This window comes from Anguilla anguilla, chromosome 6, assembly GCF_013347855.1.
Source record: "Anguilla anguilla isolate fAngAng1 chromosome 6, fAngAng1.pri, whole genome shotgun sequence".
Taxonomy (NCBI): domain Eukaryota; kingdom Metazoa; phylum Chordata; class Actinopteri; order Anguilliformes; family Anguillidae; genus Anguilla; species Anguilla anguilla.
Window position 1 is genome coordinate 4,315,870 of NC_049206.1, and position 22,478 is coordinate 4,338,347.

The 22,478-nt window shown below is 46.9% G+C and overlaps 1 protein-coding gene across 3 annotated transcripts; it reads left to right on the top strand.

The window, feature by feature from the left end:
- The first annotated feature begins 1,063 nt into the window (after positions 1 to 1,063).
- crlf1a (cytokine receptor-like factor 1a) lies at positions 1,064 to 17,801 on the top strand. Of its 3 annotated transcripts, none has more exons than XM_035423605.1 (8): positions 1,064 to 1,420; positions 4,860 to 5,135; positions 6,215 to 6,344; positions 6,960 to 7,129; positions 10,877 to 11,034; positions 15,599 to 15,767; positions 16,810 to 16,995; positions 17,445 to 17,801. In XM_035423605.1, the coding sequence occupies exons 1-8, from the start codon at positions 1,366 to 1,368 to the stop codon at positions 17,459 to 17,461; spliced, it is 1,161 nt and encodes a 386-aa protein (XP_035279496.1). In that variant the 5' UTR covers positions 1,064 to 1,365; the 3' UTR covers positions 17,462 to 17,801. The 3 variants fall into 3 exon arrangements, with proteins under 3 accessions (XP_035279496.1, XP_035279495.1, XP_035279497.1); XM_035423604.1 differs by having other exon boundaries at positions 16,810 to 16,991; XM_035423606.1 differs by lacking the exon at positions 17,445 to 17,801 and having other exon boundaries at positions 16,815 to 16,915.
- The last annotated feature ends 4,677 nt before the right edge of the window (positions 17,802 to 22,478 follow it).

The window sequence follows — 22,478 nt, forward strand, 5'->3', positions numbered from 1 at the left end:
AGCAACTGCTTCCAGTTAAGCGGCCAGTTAAGTGATTCTAGTTTTCATAGCTTGATCGGTCTCGTCTCTGCTCAACATTTGTTCCGCCTGCGCTAGATCGCTTGGCGCGGTGACATTTTGTTATCCTGGGGGATCTTAACCTCGGCAAAAGAAGGTGAGGTCATCTGGCCTCCAGCTTCAGTAAAATTAAAAGAAATAAAATAACAGATTACTACTGTTTTGTGTATGCATGTATCCAGAAATGGCATTTTGGCTTTTGGCAAGCGTAGTTAACTTGCGTTGGTGCTTTAGTGACGTTGCACCCGAACTGGTTATTTAAAGCGACTGCTAAAGTAATTAATGTAATATTAGTTGAAGTTGGGGTCAGCCTCCTTTACACGTTACCAGATCCCCCTATAAAATGATTAATATAACAAGATGCCAGTAATGATTGAAATTAGGAGGTTCAGGGGTTGACTCAGATAAATATTTTGTTTCACATATACAGGTTGCAAACAGGATAGAAGAAAGATCCTCACAACTCTGATCATCTTGGAACGCGGGGCTGCGTAATTTTTAAGGTGAACTCGCCCCTGCGAATTTAACGGTATAAACTTCAATTTTTGTCGTCTAGGGAACCAACTGGAACGCGTTTCTTAGGAGGCTAAATGTTCACCCATCACAACGTCAAAATAAATAAACCTTCTTCTTCGGTTACTCAATGAGTGTTCTTGTTGCCTCGGGCAAAGTTTTTTTTCTTCTTCTTCATTAAAGGCAAAAGAAGAAAAGAAGAAGGTTACGCAATTTTTTTCTCCCTTACGAACTTTCACAGCGCCTGACAGCCTTCGTTCGCGCTGCACAGGTTTCGTGAAATAGAATGATTCACGCGCCCACCAAACGGCATTGATGATAGTTACGTTGGATTATGGAAAATGTCGAAGTCTTTGACTTTTAAACGCATACCGGCAGAGGGTAGGAATGAAGAAGTAGACCCCCCCCCCCCCCCAAAAAAAAAAAAAGAAAAGAAAAGAAAGAGGCAAAAATGACTCCTGACTGTGTGGGAAGAAAAGAGAGGGGCGTGGAAAGTATCAACTTGTATATTTTAGCGAGCTGTTGAGGCGTGCACCAAAGCAAACCATTATTAACTGACAGAAAAAACTAAAGATACCGAAAGCTTATACACAGTCTTAGATATGAGGTAGGAGCACAGCCTACGCAGACCAATAAGTGAAGTAATTCCACTCTCAAGTGGCCAGATAAAATTCAGTTACAGTCCCGCACCAAGCCGCGCGTTTAGCAGTTGTTTTTCCCCCTCGAGCGTGCGTAAAACAGAGGACTCAGGGACCGCGAGAGAAAGAATTCCGAGACAACGAACGTTCCCTGAATATGATCACCTTTCTGTGCCTCGTGCTGTGTGTCCCCCGAGTGCTGTCTTCCACACGTAAGTACTGCTGTGTGCATTCGCTGTGCTATTAAACGGCTGCAGTGCCAAGTGCTCACTTGCCATAGCCGTTTCAGTTTGTCAAGTCTTTCTTGTTGGATTTGTAAATAGTTTAGGAGGCGATCACTTTCAATAAGAGAAAAGCTACTGTATTACAACACTATGGCATTTTTTTTACCTTACACCTTACAGAAGTTGTCGGCGATGAAGTTCATATAATCATTCAGACCACGCACCATTACTGTAGTTGCATTGAAAAGGCGAGAAGGTAAATGTGTGAAATCGTCAAATACCAAAATTTGGATGTCTTCTTTCACAATAACCGGTATTTTGTACTTGCTTACAAGTCACAGAAGTTCGCCCTATTTTGTAATATTTTTTTTTTTTTTTTTTTTGGAAAAACATTCATTACCTGAGGGGAAAAACTTTTTGGGAAAACGGCACAGCGATGTACTATTGTTGGAAAATGCTCTAAGGGTAAGAATTTCAGCAAGTTGTTTTTATAACACTTGGATCGTTGATGTAGGTATGGCGTTTGAAATATACAAAGATACATAAACAAACATAGTTGTAATAATATGTGTTTTGGCTAACAGTAAAGTGATATTTCAAAGTACTAACTTGCATTCCAAACATACTTGGTAACGCTATGGAACTTGCAACAGATCTTTGCTTGACAGATATTTAAATAGTGTTTAATTTAATTAAATTAGATTACATTTTCCCACTTCCCATACCTGCTGTTGTGTTTACGTCGACAGAACAAACAGAACGACAGAAAAACTACCGACGTATGAAACTTTAATTACGTCAACCCCTGTGAAGAATTTTAGCACGTGAGGTGAAATTATGGAAATCCGGGCGCGCGAGGTTCCGTCACTACAGTGAATCTAAATCTCAGTTCGTTACGTTACGCTTCCATTGCAAATTTGGAACCACTGTCGTTCATTAATTATTTATAATAAAATACAGGGCTTTTAATAGAAAGCCTCGCAAATGAAAGACACTGACATGCTTTTGGAATATGATACCGACGGTGTGCACTAATGACCACACAAAGTGTATCACATTTGTACTGCATCTTGTTCAACTGTTCTAAAAAGTATACATTTCCAAATAACCTACTGCTCTGAAATAGTTGTTCTTTCAAGTCCTGGTTTATACAAGGGGAATATTTTTTTGAGATTGTTGATGCTCAAGTCAAGCAAGCTGAAACATGCAATATGGAAATTTCACAAAGTTAAAGCACATTTAATTTCACTTATTTTTTCTTACCACCCATTCCAGAAAATTATTTCTCAACAGCTGAAAACTGACACTGGACCTTTTAAAGTGTAATATTGTCATCACTGCCTGCTGAAATTAATGTCCTGACAAACTCAAAAATTGAATAATTAAATATTAAAAAGGTGATTTGAGTTTCTGATATTCCAAACATGCGTCACAGTTTTTATTTAGACTCACTCTTCACCATCAATCCACAAAATTTACAGATAATGCGATAATAGAGTTAATATGGCAAAAAAAGGTAGACAATTTGTGTGATATAAATGTTAACATACGGGGCATGAGAAATTAGCAAACAGGCAAATAAGGGTCAGATGTTTGTACGTGCGTGTGTGTGTTTGTTTGCCTATAGAATTCATGTATTTATGATGGCTCAAAACTGGACTCAAAGTCATGAACCGCGGTTCAGATTACCTTTGTATTTTACGATGGTTTGTTCGGGTTTTTACATGGAGTGGAAAGCCAGTCAGGATTGCACGTAACTCAATGCTTCAAGTCAAGCCAATTTTATTGTTATTGTTTGTTTTTTTTAATAATTTGCCTCTCGGACCCTTTCGTTCAGGAATCTGCTCTTTTTCAAATGTTGCAGCTTTACGGATTTTAACATCAGAACTAAACACCCCTTTTGTCCCATGAAAACTTGAAAGGGAATTTTGTTAAACAAACACAGAGATTAACGGCCTTTATGCTTCCTGGCGCAACTGACAGCGCAAACCCGAGCGCTGAAAGCGGCCGCTGATTTTTCCTTCCTCGCAGTTGCATTGTGGGTAATCCCTCGTTTTTACCGAAGGCTGCTTTCTGTTTGCTCTGGGGTTAAAAGTGCTGCGTTTGTGATTGTGGGCCAGAACGGATGGTTTCATACGTCATGATACCTGTTCCCCTTCTGCCTGGGCACAAACCGCAACAGCACAGAACAGATGAAGGAAACAAAATTAATAACAGTCCTGATTAAAATATTTTAAATAGAGGACTCGCATTTGTGTTCCCATACCCCTTGTCCCTCCGGAACGTCCCCCCCCCGCCCCACCCGTCACGGTCTCTGGTGTACTGAAATGTCTTTTAAATGCAAAGTTCTCTGGCTGTAATTTCATGTGGCTTGGTGATTCCCGCTGGTTACCTGACTGATGCCCCTTGGGATGAAAATATTTGGAAACGCTACTTGATTTGAGTGCATTGTGGTAAACCGACAACTTGAACTGTGGGACATTGTAGGCCTAATATATTTATAGCTTTTACTCCGATTGAGGAACATGAATTTAATGGAATCGTTGCTTGGTTACGAAACTAAGGGCATTGTATTTGAGAGTAACCTAAGTGGGACTTCGAGCAACGAGCAGACGGTCGCACTCGGGTTCGAGAGCAGCTGACATTTTCCAGAACGTCTGTGTCGTACAGGGTGTTCATTATCCGCTGTCCCAGAATGCACGTGACGTCGGCCCAGCCCCAAAACACACGCGGGGGCGCCAACTACGCCAACTGCTCTGGCCCCAGTTTAACCCTTAAAGGTGTAAACATTCTAATCGCAAATACGTGATTAGAATGTTCCTCACTGAACGTTCTAATGCTGATGTAACAGTCACTACAGGCAAGGGAAAGCACTGGAGTTCTAGAACACTGACTTAGAATTCTGAGGGGGAAATAAAACATTCCAGAAAACCTACTTTTCAAGGGGTTAATGCACGCTTTTAACACAAGCATCCATTACCCCTTTAACAAGAGCTATAACACTCATGTGACACTGAAGCACTTTATTAAACTCACGTTTAAGGGCCGAAGGGTTAATGTTCAAACTCTCTGGTCTCCTGCTCTCTGCACATGAGCAGGAGGCCTGTGCGCTGCCATAAAACGGTGTTAATAATTTTAATGGACAAGTCTGCGAGTCGCGTAAAGTAGTAATTACTCAGCCGCTTGAGTTCCAAACCCCATAAATCCACCTCTCCCATCACTGAGGGCAATAAATAACCTCACCTCATCTTTTTTTCTTTTCTTCCTTTCTTCTTTCTTTCTGCCACTCCCTTCATCCCTGCCCCTCCACCCTGAACCCTCCGCCCTGACCCTCGTCTCTCTTCTGCTCACCCCCCCCCACCACCCCCCACCCCCCACCCCACCCCCCCTCTCCCGTCCCCCCTCCCCCCCGGCCTCTCCTGCGAAGTGGCCGCCGTCCTGCCCCAGGACCCCGCCCTGCGCATCGGCTCCAGCCTGACGGCCACCTGCACGGTGAGCCCCGAGCTGGGCCTGCACGCCAGCGCCCTCTACTGGACGCTGAACGGGAAGCGGCTCCCCGGGGGCTCCTACCGCGTGCTGGGCCCCACCGCGCTCGCCCTCACCCTGCCGCGGCTCAACGGCTCCCGCCAACAGTCCGGCGACAACCTGGTGTGCCATGGCAACGGGGGACACGTGCTGGCCGGCTCCTGTCTCTTTGTGGGCAGTAAGTATCCGGGGATCCCAGAATGCACTGGGAGAATGGGGGCTGATGGGAGGTGTAGTCCGGAGCAGGCTAATCTTTTATTGTAGTTTTATCGTCGGAGATGTGCTGAAAATTCTCCAGAAAATGGAGTTGTCACCTCCGGCAAAAAAATTTGTGTCTTTTTCTATTCCTTAGTTACCAAAACTAATTTTTTCGGTTGAGTTATGAAATATAGGAACATAGACTTGGATAAGAACTTTCGATGTGTGTTTTAAAAACCCTAAATGACATAAAAAATGGAGATTGGAGGCTATGTCACGACGCCTGAGATCCTGAGGTGGGTTGCCGAGGAACACGTAGCGATGAGAACGGGCCAGTTGGCACACGGAGCCTCTCATGGTTTTGTTTTGATTGTGGACTTGTGAAGTCATGCAGGCCCCGTTTAACACCTGGGTGCTCATTAACACCCGGCAAGTCATCATCAGCCTGTCAGCAGTCAGAACACGTCACCCGCACGAGTGAAGGCGTGTGCTGCCCGTTGCCGGGAGACCGGGTTATTGTGTCAGTGTTGGGAAACTGGGGGATTGCTCACGTGCGCGGCCACACGTTGGATTGCGCGCACACGCGCACACACGCGCACATGCACACACAAATGAAGTCAGCGTTCTCCTGAACGTCGTACCCGAATCTTCCATCACGCTGACTGTGCAACGGGAGATGATCGGACGAACCTCACGGGCAGCCGTCTTGATCTCTCCTTTTTTCAGCGTTGGCTGAGCACAGACTTGGGAGGGTTCCAGACGTTTAAAAACCAAGGGAAACAGCTTTAATTGAAAAAGGAGTACGCATCGGTAGCTCTGAATAACGGGGCTCAGAGGCGCTCAAATCAGAGTTGACGTTTTTTGGGCGGTTGGCGAGCGTTTCGCGCGCACACTTCCTGTCAGGTCGGCTGACGTGGGTCTTTTGTTCACACCGTTCGTGGGACGGGTGAGGCCTGGCGATTTTTTTTGGGGCGGGGGGGGGGGGGGGGGGGGGGGGGCGGGGTTGCGACTGAAAGACTGAAAGGTGCTGTTCTTCCCCCCCCCCGCTGTCTCCCCCAGTGCCCCCGGAGAAGCCGGTGGACCTCACCTGTAGGTCCCGAAACACCAAAGACCTCACCTGCAGCTGGAGGCCTGGAGGACAGGGAGAGACCTTCATCAGAACCAAGTACACCCTGAAGTACAAGCTGAAGTAAGTCCCCCCCCCCCCCCCCCAAACCCCCCACCCCCCCTCGGGCCGAGCTTAGCCTGTCCCCAAAAGGGGGCTTTATTTTCGGTGGTTGACTCATTGGCCTTTTGTTGCTTCATCTCCTGCCACTGCCGTTTCACCCTTTTTCAGAATTCTAAGTCAGTGTTCTAGAACTTTGTCGCTTTCAACTGCCAGCAGTGATTGTGACATCAGCATTAGAATGTTCAGTCAAGAACATTCTAATCTAATCACATACTTGCGACCTCACGCCTTAAAGGGTTAAGAATCAGGGATTTAACGACCGAGAGACTCTGATCTTTTCGACAAGTCTTCATCTTTACCGTGTGAATTCGTGTTTTTTTGTTTCAGTACAAAAGAACCTGCAGAACAACAGAAAATTACAGGACACTATAATCCGAGTCCACTTGCTCTTCATTGGAAGGCACTGGAATCTGCCTTGGCAGATCCATTAGCATAATCACAGCAATAAGGCCATGATAGTGTCTTGTGTGCGGAGTTAGCGGGCGCTTGGCGGGCTTCCTGCTCGTCCCTGTGGTTTCGGACTGTCGGACTGAGAGGCTTTGATGTTTGACGGCTGGCGCGTTTCGCCCCGCGCAGGTGGTACGGGCGCGAGCAGGAGTGCGAGGACTACGGCGGCGGGCAGCCCTACTCCTGCTACATCCCGCGCGACCTCGCCCTCTTCACGCCCTACGAGATCTGGGTGGAGGCGTCCAATCAGCTGGGGGCCGCCACCTCTGACGTCATCGCCCTGGACATCCTGGACGTGGGTGAGTGGGTGAGGCTTGACCTCCCGCCCCCTGATCCCTCCTCCCACGCCCCCCCCCACCCCCCCCGCCCCCCATGCCCCAGCCCGGCCCTGCCCCCTCCCCTCCCACGCCAGTGGTTTGCGGAGCAGGTAGGGCAGATGAAAGGGCCTGGCCGTTGCCTGGGGGATGGCAGGGTGTGTCTGTGACGAATGCCTTCCATTACCGCATCTGACCCGCCCTTGTCCTTTCATGAACACATCCTGTCCAGACACAGACACACACTCACACACACACATACACACACACTTACTTACACACACACACACACACACACACACTTACACACTCACACACACACATACACACGCACATACGCAGCACACACACACAACACTCACATACACACACACCGCACCTACCCTCACAGGCACACACACACGTACGCAGCACACACACACACACACACACACGTACGCAGCACACACCCCTTTCCTGTGGGAATGGAATTTTACAAGCTCAGTGCTGAGTGCAGAAGCCCCTTAAGCTACAGAGCTGAGATGAGGCTCAGGTGAGAGTCACAGTGACCCCTCCCAACCCCCAGCCACCGTCAGTCAGTTACGTTTCAAATATTTTCAAACGCAACTGAACTATTTTATTAGAAAAAAAACAAACATCAATCAGAATTTACCCAGTAAAATCCAAGCCAATTCAAGAAATTATACATATATCATATATATATTATTTCATCATTTATATCGGCATGTATATTTGTATATATGCATATATTCATATTGTGTATTGGAAGCTCAAGAAATGTCTGAAGAGTCGCACTCACACCGACGCAGTAGCTCAAGGTGCAGAGTCAAAAGAGTTGAAACTGTGAGAGAGGGACTCGTAAAGCTCGACGAAAGGCTCCAAGATTAAGAAGTTCCAGGCACTCGAAACGAGACCACAGAGGCCTTTCACGTGTGAATCCAGCCCCCGCAGACGTGATTAATCTTCATTCTTCCCTCTGACACGTCCAGGACGGCCCAGGGTAGACTACAAATTAAACGGGCGCTGGAACGAATTCAGCGTGCCGGTGAAATCTTATCGCTGCTTTAGCACCTTCAGTGACAGCCCCGAGCTCAAGGCAATTTACTTTACATTACATTACAGGCGTTTAGCAGACGCTCTTATCCAGAGCGGCCTACTTATCACGTAGCACTTCCGTCCATACGGCTGGATATACACTGAAGCAACTCAGGTTAAGGTTGCCTTGTTCGAGGATACAATGGCAGTGTCCAACCTGGGAATCGAACCTGCAACCTTTCGGTTATGTGCGGCCAGCAGGAGGAGGGCCGGAGTTTGGGACTGAGGTGCGAGGAAAGCCCCGCTGTTACAGGACCGTCCCGCCATAGGATAGAGCTACTCAGAGTAACATTATACAGTGTTAAATCAACTCTTTACAGAGTAAATGGGTCCTACTGCACTCTCTGCCTATACCTGTTCTTCATTCCTTATTATTCCTTATCAGTGTTATTAATGGTTAAATATGTTTAAATGAAAAGATAAATCGGGGGGGTGGGGGGGCGGGGTAGGGTTAGGTAATCTTGTAACTTCATCCTCTCCATGTCTAACTCCCAGGTTAGCCTGAACTGATCAAATAAACTATAGCCAGGCATCTGTGCGCATTTAAAAATTAAAAACAGGACAAGAGTGAAACCAATTTAGTCCCCAAAGTCCTGATGCTTTTAGTCCTGATGCTTTTAGTGAGGATCTCATTGTAGCACACCTCAGTTGATTTAAGTCGTTTATATTTAATATATCTTCAGCTTTTTTTATTTGTTTATATTTAATATATCTTCTTTTTTGGGTTGAAATGCACCCTGAAAAAAGCTTCGCCTCAACAGGCTTTCACAGGGGCTGATCTGAGATTTGGTCCTGGGGGGCTTGGATTAACAAACCCCAGTGGGGAACAAAAAACAGGAGGAAAAGAAAAAACCAAAAGGCAGAAAGAGAGAGGCAGAAAAGAGGGAGAAAAGAGGGAGAAAAGGTGTACGCAGATTGACCTTTTCCACCAAAACCTTCTCCTAAGGGTCTGACAGGGTTCATATAAAGCTGTAATTAAATATTATTGTTCAGATTATGGTGTAAGTATCTGCTAATGTAAGCAGTAGAGAGCCAGTGGGGACGTTAGCTCAGCAGAACTCACTGATATCCCAGGAGACATCTGGAGAGAACCGTTTGGAGAATAGAGATTATTTATGGCTGCAATGCGATATTATTAAATTTTAATATTAAATTATTATGTAATATAATATTAACTGTAGAGGCTGAAATACGGACACAAAGATACGTGGGGTGGTTAGAGTTTACATGCGACTGTAATGCAATACGATTATAATTCAATTTAATTCATATCTCAGTGTAATGTAATATCATGATCTGAATCAGAAGCTAAATTGCATGCGAGAGTGATGACAGGAGAAGTAAAACAGAGTGAAGGATAAAAACAAAAAAGCTCAGAAATGAAAGGGTCATGGTGGGCGGGACTTCCTTTAAGCATAGGAAAACAGAAGAGTCACATGCCACCGTAGACCTCCCTGACCCAATCAAAACTATCACAGATTCGGCCACCTGACAATGCGGGCCTTTCCAAGTTCCCGGGTGTCCTCACCTGCTGCTTTTGGGGACAAAACTGAGTCTGTGTGCTGTTGGTCAGAAGCAGTGAATAAGAGTCTCTGCTATTGGTCAGAAGCAGTGAATAAGAGTCCCTGCTATTGGTCAGAAGTAGTGAATAAGAGTCTCTGCTGTTGGTCAGAAGCAGTGAATAAGAGTCCCTGCTGTTGGTCAGAAGCAGTGATTAAGAGTCCCTGCTATTGGTCAGAAGCAGTGAATAAGAGTCTCTGCTGTTGGTCAGAAGCAGTGAATAAGAGTCTCTGCTGTTGGTCAGAAGCAGTGAATAAGAGTCTCTGCTGTTGGTCAGAAGCAGTGAATAAGAGTCTCTGCTGTTGGTCAGAAGCAGTGAATAAGAGTCCCTGCTATTGGTCAGAAGCAGTGAATAAGAGTCTCTGCTGTTGGTCAGAAGCAGTGGTTTCTCTGGGAGAAGAAACAGGAGATAAAAGCGCAGGTTGTGTTGATCAGAGCCAGCTACGCTTCTCTCAGAAGTTTCTCTTTTCTTTTTGTTTGCGAGGCGCTTGCGTTTTTACTTTGCTGATTGCCTAATCACTTCCATTTTCATGTGTAATTGTGAAATGTTTTCATGTCCATGCGAAAGTCTGATTCTGATTTAAAACTCTGACCTCAGGCAGAGACAGGGATAAGTGACCCCTAGTGATTCTGGTAATTGAGACATTTTTGGGTTTGTGGTTTGTGTGTGTGAGTGTGTGTGTATCTGTATAAATGAGTGCGTGTGTGTGCATGCACATGTGTGTGTCTGTATGTGTGTGTGTAAGCATGTGTGCGTGCGTGTGTGTCTGTATGTGTGTATGTGTGTGCGTGTGTGTTTGTGTATGTGTGTGTGTGTGTGTGTGTGCGTATGTGCTTCTGTGTCTGTGTTTGCATGTGTGTGTGTGAATGTGTTTGTGTGTGTGCTTGTATGTGTGTGTATGTGTATACGTGGTTGTGTGTGTGTGTGTGTGTATATATGCAGTTGTGTGTGTAAATGCATGAGCAAGCATGTGTGTGTGTGCCCATGAGTACAGTCCCAAATCATCCCTCTCTATCGCCGTCTCTGTCCCGTGACGCTCCCTGACCTCCTGCGTGTCTGTGTCCCTCTCGCCGCAGTGACCACGGACCCCCCCAGCGACGTGCACGTGAGCCGCGTGGGGGAGCTGGAGGACCAGCTGAGCGTGCGCTGGGGCACGCCCCCCGCCCTCAAAGAGTTCCTCTTCCAGGCCAAGTACCAGATCCGCTACCGGCTGGAGGACAGCACCGAGTGGAAGGTGAGAGAGCGCCTAAACACCCCCCCCCCCCCAAAAAAAAACAGGTGCACAGGTGTGCACTCAAGGACGGGATCTGTCCTCATTAGTCAGATAATGGTAGAGTCAGGGGCCTTGGGTATGTCTCACACACAGACACACACACACACACACGCGAACACACACACACACAGACACACACACACACATACTCATATGAACGCAGACACACTCGTTCACACACACACCCACATACACACACGTCAACAGTATTCACACTGTCTGAATAGCTGTCTAGACAAATGCTGCTGGCCCCAGAGAGGGTCAGGGTCTGAAAAATGGTATTTCCTGACTCATCAGGAAAAATAACATCCCTGACAATATCCCCACACTGAAACACAGCTCAGAAGCACATAAGAAGGGAGCAGCCAAGGGTCTTTTCTTCCCTCCAATAATGCGGCCTGTTGCTCTGCTGTGAGCCGTCCGTGACCAATGAAAATCATTGTTACTGTTTTCTGTCCATTAGGCCAAAACTCTCTATCCACTGGGGAGAGGCAGCCAGAGAATCTCTGGGCCAGAGAGGCACTATACAGTCAACTGATGACAGAATATTGACTCTTACATCTGTGTTAACTCTTTTATCTTTGGTGATTGGATGAGACTGTACCTCATTCTCTTTGCCCATTCATTCCCTTGGGCTGAGAAACCAGCATGAACATAAACATCAGCATAACCACGTGCATGTTTGTTTCAGTTGTTCTATAGACATCAGACGGCTTTATACTGCTTTATATCGAGCTTCATGCGTTCCTTTATAGCCTGTAGGTGTAGTTTACCAGCATTACTAAGCATCAGCTGGTGGTCTAAACCGGTCAGCACCGTGGCTAAGAGGGGACAGGGAACCTCATGTACCTTGGTTGTGAATGCGTATACCCTCTCTGTCTCACTGCATGGCAAACCCCAACAGGCTAAATGTCCAGAATCCTCTGTTCCCCGCCCTTACTGTAGAATTATTATTATTTTTTTTAAATACTGGAATTATTATATATATATATTTTAAGTAATAGCCTCATGACTTGATGGGTGAGGCAGATGAGGCCCTTTTTTATTTCGCGCGGGGGCGAACAGCGTACCCCCCGGCGAGCGCGCCGAATTAGGCGGGATAAAGCCCTCGTCCACCTGACGGGCACGCCGCTAATTTTCGAGAAGACCGCTTCGAACGAACGTCAAATAAAAGACAGGCCTCAAATAAATTACGCTTTCGGGAATCCTGCGGCTTTTCATCTGGAACCGATCCGCGCGCATGTTTCCACTCTTCCCAGGGCTGGGGTTCGGAGTGCATAAAATATAATTCAAAGGGCCCTTTTTAAATAAATAAATAAATAAATAAATAAATAAATGCATTTTTTTAAAAACGCCCGTTGAACGGTATCACAGCTGAACCCCCCGTGTTGTCATCGGCGTATTAAAGCGCACCGTTAATCAGAAACAAAAAAAGAGAAGATGGGGGAACGGGTCTGTGCTTGTCGTAAGAATCATCTCTGTCCTCATCGTGGGCGTTTGGAGGTGTCCTTAAAAGGAGGCGAGATCTCTTCATCAGCCTTTGCAAAGAGGGACACTCGCATTCTGTACTTTTTAGTGAAAAAAATATAAACATTTCTTCCCCTTTTCATTCCTCCCCATTTTGGAGCCCCCAGTTCCCCCCAGCCTGCTGTCTAAGCCAATTACCTTCCCGTTTTAGGGGGAGTAGAGGGAGAGGCGCATCTTTTTCACTGATTGCCGCTGATCTCACTGATTGTAGCGCGGTGATCCTCAGCCCCCCTGGTCCGGGAGAGCCATGGGGAGTCGGTTGTTCTTTGATTTTGACGTGAGATCAGCAACCGATTCAGTTCCAAGAAACCAGGTGACCCGAGTTAGCCGTGTAATCAGATGTTTTAACCCTTCGAAGAGTAGGTTTTGTTCTACTCGGCAGTGTAGCACAGTGGGTAAGGAACTGGGCTTGTAACCGAAAGGTCGCAGGTTCGATTCCCGGGTAAGGACACTGCCGTTGTACCCTTGAGCAAGGTACTTACCCGAATTGCTTCAGTATATATCCAGCTGTGTAAATGGATACAATGTAAAATGCTATGTGAAAGTTGTGTAAGTCGCTCTGGATAAGAGCGTCTGCTAAATGCCTGTAATGTAATGTAATACTCAAAATTCTAAGTCGGTGTTCTAGAACTCTGTTGCGTTCAGTCCCCAGTAGCGATTGTTACATCAGCATTAGAACGTTCAGTTAAGAACACTCCAACTGCATATTTGTGACCTCACACTTTAAAGGGTCAACTGATTGATTGACGTGCTTCTCGATTGCTGACTGACAACTGACAACAAAAGCCAAGCAGACCCTGTAGGCTCTCCAGGACCAGGATTGAGCACCACCATGATAACTGGTCACCTGGAACTAGCGCTGATCTCGCTGATGATTAACTGGTCACCCGTAGGTGACTGACGAGCGGCACGACGGTGCTGATGCCATGGTAACGGGAGCAGTAATTAAGCGTCTTTGAGTTCATGAAAAGCGCTATATAAATTAAATTTATTATTATTATTATTATTATTATTATTATTATTATTATTATGTCCGGCGTTAGCCCCACCTGGGCTAGCCGAAGCCAGGCGTGTCCCTCTTCCACAGTCTCCACGGTCATAGACAGCTAATGACGCGGCCCAGACTCAGCGACCACCTTAGCGACAGCCAGCTACAGACGACAGGCCTCAGCCTGGTGCTCGCGGGGGCTGCTCACCCCAGTGTCTCCCCTCCCTCCCTCCCTCCCTCCCTCCCTGCCTTCACTACCAGATCGCCTTCTTCGCTGGCCCTTCGCCAGGAAAACAGAACCGGTCGCCGCAAGCGCTTCATTTGTGTTTAATTTGCAAAACAAAAAAAAAAACAAAAACAAAACAATAACATTCTTTGAAGCGTAGTAGCGCTCCAAATTCTCGGGGCCTTTTTTTTTCGTTTTTTTTTTGGCGTTGGCGTAACGTCGGGGGTTCGGCTGCGGCGGACCGAACTCCGCTCGGTGACCCCCCCCCCCCGAGCGCTATGGGTCCACAGGCCCGTCCTCGCGCGGGGTTCTGGTCACACGCGATCCCCCCCCCGCCCCTCCGAAATAGCATAAGGGCCGCTCCAAGCGGAGATCAAAAGCACATCGGGTCCATGTGCGCAGTTCTGGAGCGAGCATCTAAAGAGAAGGATTTACAGAAAAATCCATATTTATGAAGGTTTTTTTTTTTTTTTTGTGCCTTGGATGTTTATAAACTGCTCCAGAAATTTGCCGTAAGATTTGAACACAGAGGCATTCTGCTTTTGTTCTTTATTTGAAACAACTTTATTTTCGTTTTTTGGAGAGCCAGTGGGAAATGTATCCCTCGGTGGGGAGGGGGGGGGGGGGGGCATGCAAAGCAGCCGTATAAAGAAAGATAGGACACTGCAAAAACCAAAAAATAAGTCCATCTTAACAAGTATTTTAGTCTTATTTAGATGTATGTTACTTTTTTTGTTACTCTGTATGTGTTACTTTTTTTGCCAAATGAGACAAAAAGATTGCCAATAAGGTGAGACAGTTTGATTCATTTCTAAATTTGTCACTGGGGTAAGGCAATTTCACTCGTCCAGCAAAAAGTAACTCAAAACAAGCTAATATTTTCTACATGAGGGAAACACAAAATGAAGATTTTAAGCCTTATTACAAGACTAAAACTTTAAAAGGTTAAGTTAAACTTTTTTTGCCGTGGATGCAGCGTCACGGGTACAGGAGCACAGGCCCACCGGCTGTACGAAACTCGCGTTATCGTCTGCGTTAGCTGTTACGCGGGACGACGTATCCGCTACCACCCGCATTCCTGCATCGCAAATGGTTTTTTGGCTCTTTCTGTTCGAACATGTAGCGTCGAGGGAGAAATCAGGGACGAGGCGCTGGGTCTGTCAGTCTCTCTTTGTAGTCAGAGCTGTCGCAATTACGGCACCTGTGATAGGTTAACGCGTCGCCCGGTTACCTCTGGAGGGCGGGCCTGGGGCCAGGCAGGGAGACTGAGGAGCGGTGTGAGCAGTGCCAAGAAAGAGCAGTGTGTGTGTGTGTGTGAGAGAGAGTGTGTGTGAGAGAGAGAGTGTGTCAGTGTGAGAGAGTGTGTGTGTGTGTGAGAGAGAGTGTGTGTGTGTGTGTGCGCGTGAGAGTGTGTGTGAGTGTGTGTGAGAGAGTATGCGTGTGTGCGTATATCTGTGTGTGTGTGTGTGTGAGTATGTGTGTGTGAGTGTGTATGTGTGTGTGTTGGTGTGCGTTTGAGAGAGCGTGTGTGTGAGAGCGTGTGTCTGTGTGTAAAACAGATAGAGAGAGAAAAAAGAAGGTTATGGGAACTGTTTGTAGTTGTAATTGTATGTGTGGTATTATAGAGGGTATATGTGCATGTGTATGTGTGTGATTGAGTGTGTGAGCAGTGACTTGCGTGATAAACCCTTAGTTACTATGGACGCACTGGGACATGAGCGTGCTTCTTTGAGCACGTGTGTTACTCACGCGTGTTACCCCCCTGACCCCCCCGGGCTCCGCAGGTGATGAAGGACGTGGGGAACCAGACGTCCTGCAGGCTGGCGGGGCTGAAGGCCGGGACGGTCTACTTCGTCCAGGTGCGCTGCAACCCCGTGGGCATCTACGGCTCCAGGAAGGCCGGGATCTGGAGCGGCTGGAGCAGCCCCACCGCGGCCTCCACCCCCCACAACGGTGAGCTCCGGGGGGGCTCCGTGGGGCCGCCGGGGGGGGGGGGCATGGGGGGGTCATCCCGCGGGACAGACAGAAAGAGGGCACGGGGTGTTCTGGCGGGCTGGTGCGTGTCTCCTCTTAGGCCTGCAGGGATTTCGGGCTGTTCTGGTCCTGACTGTTTTCAAAAAGCTGGGTCCCTGAACGGGGTGGAGGATTCAGGATGCTGTTCAGCTCTGTGTGTGCGTGTGTGTGTGCGTGCGTGTGTGTGCGTGTGTGTGTGTGCGTGTGCGTGTGTGTGTGTGTGTGTGTGTGTATGTGTGTGTGTGTGTGTGTGTGTGTGTGTGTTTGCGTGTGTGTGATTGTGTGTGTGTGCGTGTGTCTGTGTGCTTGTGCGTGTGTGTGTGTGTGTGTGTGTGTGTTTGTGTGTGCGTTTGTGTGTATGTGAGCATGTGTGTGTGTGTATGTGTGGGTGTGTGTGTGTGTTTGTGTGTATGTGTGTGTGTTTGTGTGTGTGTTTGTGTGTATGTGTGAGTGTGTTTGTGTGTATGTGTGTGTGCGTGCGCGTGTGTAAAACAAAATATGACTATAAAGCCCAGTCAAATGCATTCAAGATCAGGCACTCTCCCAGCAGAGACCCGTTTAGAGGGGTAGTGGGGTCACCGGACTGCATGCCATTCATTTGCTGATATTAGGATATTGATATTCATTCATATCTGTCACTGAGTAGTAGGAGAGCTGTAAGTTAATGCAGACCATGGAATGTTCTTATTCAAATTTTTTACTTCGGGGGGAGGGAGGGAAGGGGGGGGGGTAAATATACAATAAGCGCTGCTCTGTCTGTGTTCAATTACCTCCGCACTAAAGCTAGCTTTTGCACACAGCTCAGGGGCATGACAGCCATGTGACGCAATCAGGCTTCAAACCCGTGACCCCCCCAGCACTGTGAAGGCCTGTGATCCACACCGTTGCCGTGCCGTTCTGTTTTTTTTTTTTAACGCTCTCCTGCATCCCCCCTCCACCACCCGACCCCGTCCCCGTCCCGTCCCCCATCCCGTCCCCACAGCTCAGCTGCAGACCGGGTCGTGTGACCCCAAGGCGGGGGAGCAGAACTCCACCCTCCGGCGGGAGCTGAAGCAGTTTTTCGGGTGGGTGCGGAAGCACGCCTTCGGCTGCAGCGGGATGAGCATCAAGCTGTACGACCAGTGGCGGGTCTGGCTGCAGAAGTCCCACAAAACGCGCAACCAGGTAGGTAAGGAAACCATCGCTTCATCCCTCTCCCATCCAGGCCCCCCCCCTGACTCTGCAGGGCTGCAGTCCTGCTCACTATCGCCCCCTGCTGGCCTGCTGCACGTCCCCCTCCTGCCTGAGACTCTGTCCTGCTGTCAACAGCTCTCAAATACCCCCCCCTGAGAATGAAAGAGAGAATAAGTAAAATTAAATTTGTGCGCGGTGTGGACGTGGCGCACGCATCGCACTGTCGGCGGTGAAACTCTCCCTCCAAACTTTCCTCTTTTCGTTTGTCTCGATGCTCCTCTTCTTTGCTTTGGCACGGAAATGCAGTCATTTCATCAGTTCCCTTTACGCTCTCCCTGAGCAGCACAAGTTCATTTGACTTCATTTCAAGAATTTATTTCCCTTTCAAAAAAAAAAAGTGAATTCTCTCTTTCTCTCTCTCTCTCTCTTCTCCCCCCATTTTAGATTCTACCGGGCGATGAGTCCTAGCATACCCTCAAGACAGAAGTAAAAAAAAAATTTTTTTTTTTAAAAGAACTGAAACATGAGGGAATTTTGAGTGGGAAAGTCTGCGTTCTGGAATGCGGTCGGGTTCCACGCATCGAAGGTTCTGCTGCTCGAGGAGAACCCCCACGGGAACCTTCAGAAGAGCGACTGGCGTGGAGGGAAATCTCAGCGGTGGTCTGCTTCACAGAGACGCCCGGAGCAGACTCGCAGACCTGAACTATCTCCTGTTATACAGGCAACGGACCTCCCAACAAACACAGAACAGTTTTCAGACCATGGAGAGAGAGAGAGAGAGAGAGAGAGACAGAGAGAGAGAGAGAGAGAGAGAGAGAGAGAGAAAGAGACAGAGAGAGAGGGAGAGACTGAAGAGACAGACAGAGACAGAGAGAGAGGAAGAGAGACCGAGAGACAGAGACAAAGAGTGAGAGAGAGAGAGTGTGAGAGTGAGAGAGACAGTTTGAGAGAGATAGAGACAAAGAGTGAAAGAAAGAGAGAGAGAGGGAGAGATGGTTAGAGAGAGAGAGAGAGGCAGAGAGAGTGAGAGAGAGAGATCCTCTGGAGTTAAGCTTGTTTGTATTGTCTGAATGCAGTTTAGCTGAAAGAGCTCAGTCTAATGTAACTAGCGCTCTGGAGTGTGGAAACAGGAGCTGGAGGCTGAGTGCAGCGGCGCTGAGTATTTAGCATGGCCTACGCTGCACTCACAGAGCGCAGGCTTTAATGTGGCATTACAATCGGCGTGGCAACCCTCTCTGCCACACCCCCCGGGACACTTCTCCACCACCCCCCCCACCCCCCCAACAGCCGTTTGGGTGGGATAATCCCAGAAAAGACAGACAGCCCGCGAGTGGACAATGGGAGAAATGACTGCTGATAAGCGGGGAATGAGGAACCGGTGATTCCCCCCGTCCCTCCCTCCCTCCCTCCCTCCCTCCTTCCACCTGCTGCACTGTCTGTCAAACCGATCTTCTTCTCCAGGTGCCGCTTGTAGCTGTCTGCCCTTCGCATGGGAAACTGTTGTTAACTGCTGCAGCGAGACCAGCTGTGATGGCAGTTTCGGGAAAAGCCAGGGATCCGTTATCCACACGGTTACATCCCTTCGGCTTCGCTCTTACAGCTGGACACGGGCAAGGTCAGAGGCTTTTCCAGAGAACAGGGTTCTTTTTTTTTTTTTTTTTGTGAGGTCACAAATATGCGATTAGAATGCTCTTAACGGAACGTTCTAACACTGATGTAATAATCGCCACTGGTAACTGAAACCGTTGGGAGTTCTAGAACGCTGAGTTAGAATTCTGAAAAACATTCCATCAAAGCGTTAAGTGTTTCCGCAGTAAATTATATTGGTACGTTCAGTGTTCACAAGGCTACAGATTATGCAGAAGCTCGTGCTATGGCTGCCTCTCATTCGCAACCAAACTAAAATTTTATCACGGACACTCAAGCAGAGAACTAATGCTGCAGTATTAATGTTTTAGTCTACATGGTAGAAGAAAACCAGTATACCTCATGCAGTTTCATCAGTAATTACTGAGTTGTATTTGAAAAGTCAAATCGTGAGCGATAGTTGGTATGAGTCGACTTGTGTGTATTGTGTCGTAAGATTGAATCTTTAGTCGCTTAGTAAAAGTGTGTCTGTAAAACATTTGGATACCAGAAGTGTTATTGTGTCTGTTTTCTTTCCCTTGTCCCTGTTATTACACAAAACCTTGGAGAAAAAAACAGCGATATTTCAAAAGTAAACGACAGCAGTTTGTGGGCTGACTGGGAACAGAATCTAGATTAAGGGCTAACTTCTGGTGTCAGTCACTTGCATTGTGATCTGTGATTGGTTGGCGGTGGTGAGGGGGGAGGTCTTATCCTTGGTGTGGGGTCATTCTGAATCCTGGTCAGCAGTATTCCGAAAACATTAGGCCGACTGTGTAACTGTGTGCTCTGTGTGTCAGTAATTGTGTTTTTGTACAGAATGAAGACATTTTGCCTTTTATTTTTTTAAACTGAATTGTAATGGCATATTTAAAAACCTAAAGTTATATTTCGTTTTCCCTAAGTTATGTTTAGACAACAGCAATAACATTGATTGTGTTAATTATAAGATAATAACTGTTTATTAAATAATAATGTATTGTAAAACAAAACACACAAATGTTGCTGTGGAATGGTTTTTTTTCCTTGCAAAAAATAATCGATTATTGAGTGCTGAAATTTTGATGTTACCTGATGATATGACAGCATCACACACACATGCACACACTCACACACATACACACATGCACACATGCACACACACACACGTGCACACACACACACACATGCACACGCGCACACACACACACACACACATTAAATATATGTTTTATGCCATGTGGGAGCTGGGGGTGGAGGCTGTTGGGTGGTGGTAAACCCCTGGGGAGACAGAAACTGCGGCCTGGACTATCATGGATGCCAAGATTTTTTCTTTTTCGCCCTCTTCATTCGGCACCCCCGTCCCCAGACGGATACCCCCCCCCTCGCGCTGCCTAGAACCAGCTCTGATCGTATGTCATACGCTACCGTGGAGAAGTGCAGCAGCGACAAAGGAACGCATTTCCTCTGGCCGTTTGAAATGGTTTTTTTTTTGGAGGTGGCGATGTGCGCCAACAGCTATCGCGGCTAACCGGCCGCGCCGCGCGCGCGCGAGGGACACCGCGCCGCGTCATGCTGTGAGACGCACGCGCCAAACGCTAAGAGCTACTGCAGCGGCGTTCAGAGGCGTGACTTTGCAAGTGGATGCCAGCTACAGGATGTTACATTACATTACAGGCATTTAGCAGACGCTCTTATCCAGAGCGACTTACAGAACTTTTACATAGCATTTTACATTATATCCATTTATACAGCTGGATATATACTGAAGCAATGCAGGGTAAGTACCTTGCTCAAGGGTACAACGGCAGTGTCCTTACCCGGGAATCGAACCTGCGACCTTTCGGTTACAAGTCTAGTTCCTTACCCGCTGTGCTACACTCCATCCGGATGTGACATCACTCCTGGAGAACGAATGGGAGTGTTGTTAGTTCCCGTAGCTTCCCGGGAATAAAAAAAACAGTTCATTAGCTTATACCTGAGCCTAATCTCCTATGGTGTATATTACTAACTGAAGAGAGTATGCATGGTATACGTGCTCAAGGAAAGTGGCCATGAAGCTGTCCACTGACTGTTCGAACACGACAGCTCGTTTAAAAACAGAGGAACAGAAAAGAGCATCTGTGATTCCACAAAACGAACATTTAGGACTTCACTTACTTTAGCACGTGTAAAAACCGCTTAGCACACGGAAAACCAACAACGTGACCAATGATTGGTGCAAAAACAAATACCACGAGCAGTCATTGGTCGTGTTCTTGGTTTTGCATGTGCTAAAATGTTGTGCACATGGTAAAGGTCTTACCAAATCAGGCCCTTAAATGTACTACAGAGAGGGTTCCCACACACAGATGGAAGAAAAAACTTCCCAGGATGCTAAGAGTGGAATACACAGTTTGGCTCTGCCTACACTCGGATAGGAGACTGCACACTTCGACCAAATGCTACTTGTACGGTGAAACGTGTTTCTCGTTCAACATCTGACTTTTAGATTCTGGTGTGTTGTGTTTTGCTTTCTGCGTCTGAGCCGGTAATTCAGTCTCATGTTACTCTTTCAGGGTTCAGTCGGTTTCTGAGACCTCCTGTATTGTATTAGTGTGTTACTCCACACAACCAAATCCGTTCGTTGTTTAATTTCACTCTGTCCGCACTGAAGACATCTAAAGCCAACAACACAATCATGGCGTGGATAATCAGAGCTGAACTTTAACAAAATGGCGTTTAAATAAATTGACATTTTAAAAAATGGTTCTGTGGATAAACCTAAAATTTTTACTTTAATTTGTTACCCCTAGGTTTTCTTCTTCTTAGATTTTTTTCATTTGAATGAACCTAAAAAAAATATTTAAATTGAGAAAACTTAATAATATACATAAGTGTAAGAAATTGAAGTAGAATTTTAGGTATATCCAGTGAAGCAGTTTCTTCAGTGTAGCAAGTCATCCCAGAGACTTTGGCGAGGCCAGAGGCGGTGGGACGGGAGACAGCAGACTGCAGCTTCCCCCAAATCCGCCCCCCACTCCCCTGCCCAGACGGTATTCTCTGGTGCATCCGTGGACGTCTGGCCCACATTAGCCAAGGCTCCCTGTGTACTCGGTGCGCAATAGGAGAAATGAAATCCCCCTTTCGTTCCTGCCTGATTCCCCCAGGATCTTCTCTAGGCAGAACACACATCGCCGGGGTGGTCCCGCACACCCGGCCTCCCCACCTCCCACCCCAGCCCCCCCATCCCCACCACTGTAAACTAGGACAAACTGCCAAACAGTTGGGAGGCAGAAGACTGAGACCAGTGAAATGGTTTCACCAGACACCATGTCCAATTGACCATGTTCACAACCACGTCACCAGTCATAAGCGTGGGTCATCTGATCCCTAACGTGTGATTCATTATTATTATTATTATTAGGAATAGTAGTAGTTGTTGTTGTAGTAGTCATAGTAGCAGTAAATAGCAGTTGTGTTTATAACCTGTATACATATAGCTGAGGACAATAATTTTAATGTGCTGGTCACACTTCAGATGAAAAGTTTGGCACATGACTTACAGTTATGCCTATCTGGAATTATGATTTCATGACACAGAAACCTGACCTCTGGTGGTTGGTGCTGTACGTACAGAACTTGCATCCTGAAATCCACTAAATTTAGCGGTGGCCAATAGTTCTAATACTTGAATAACACCATTCAAAACGTTTGACCATTAATATTTCAATGAATAATTTTCATCTTTTTTTAAATAATGGAAGCGTATTATATCAGAGGTGGGACGTTGTGTTGATGTTTAATATCACACTGAAATATTGGAGGTTTAGTAATTAACAGGTTACCTACCTGCATCGTTTGTTAAACGGACGATGCGTTTAATGAAATTTA

Bases quoted from the DNA above. Each gene is read 5' to 3' on its own strand.
- crlf1a (XM_035423604.1), top strand. From the start codon at position 1,366: ATGATCACCTTTCTGTGCCTCGTGCTGTGTGTCCCCCGAGTGCTGTCT. The intron at 1,421-4,859 runs GTAAGTACTGCT...TCTCCTGCGAAG, and splicing joins CCGAGTGCTGTCTTCCACAC to TGGCCGCCGTCCTGCCCCAG. The intron at 6,345-6,959 runs GTAAGTCCCCCC...CGCCCCGCGCAG, and splicing joins ACCCTGAAGTACAAGCTGAA to GTGGTACGGGCGCGAGCAGG.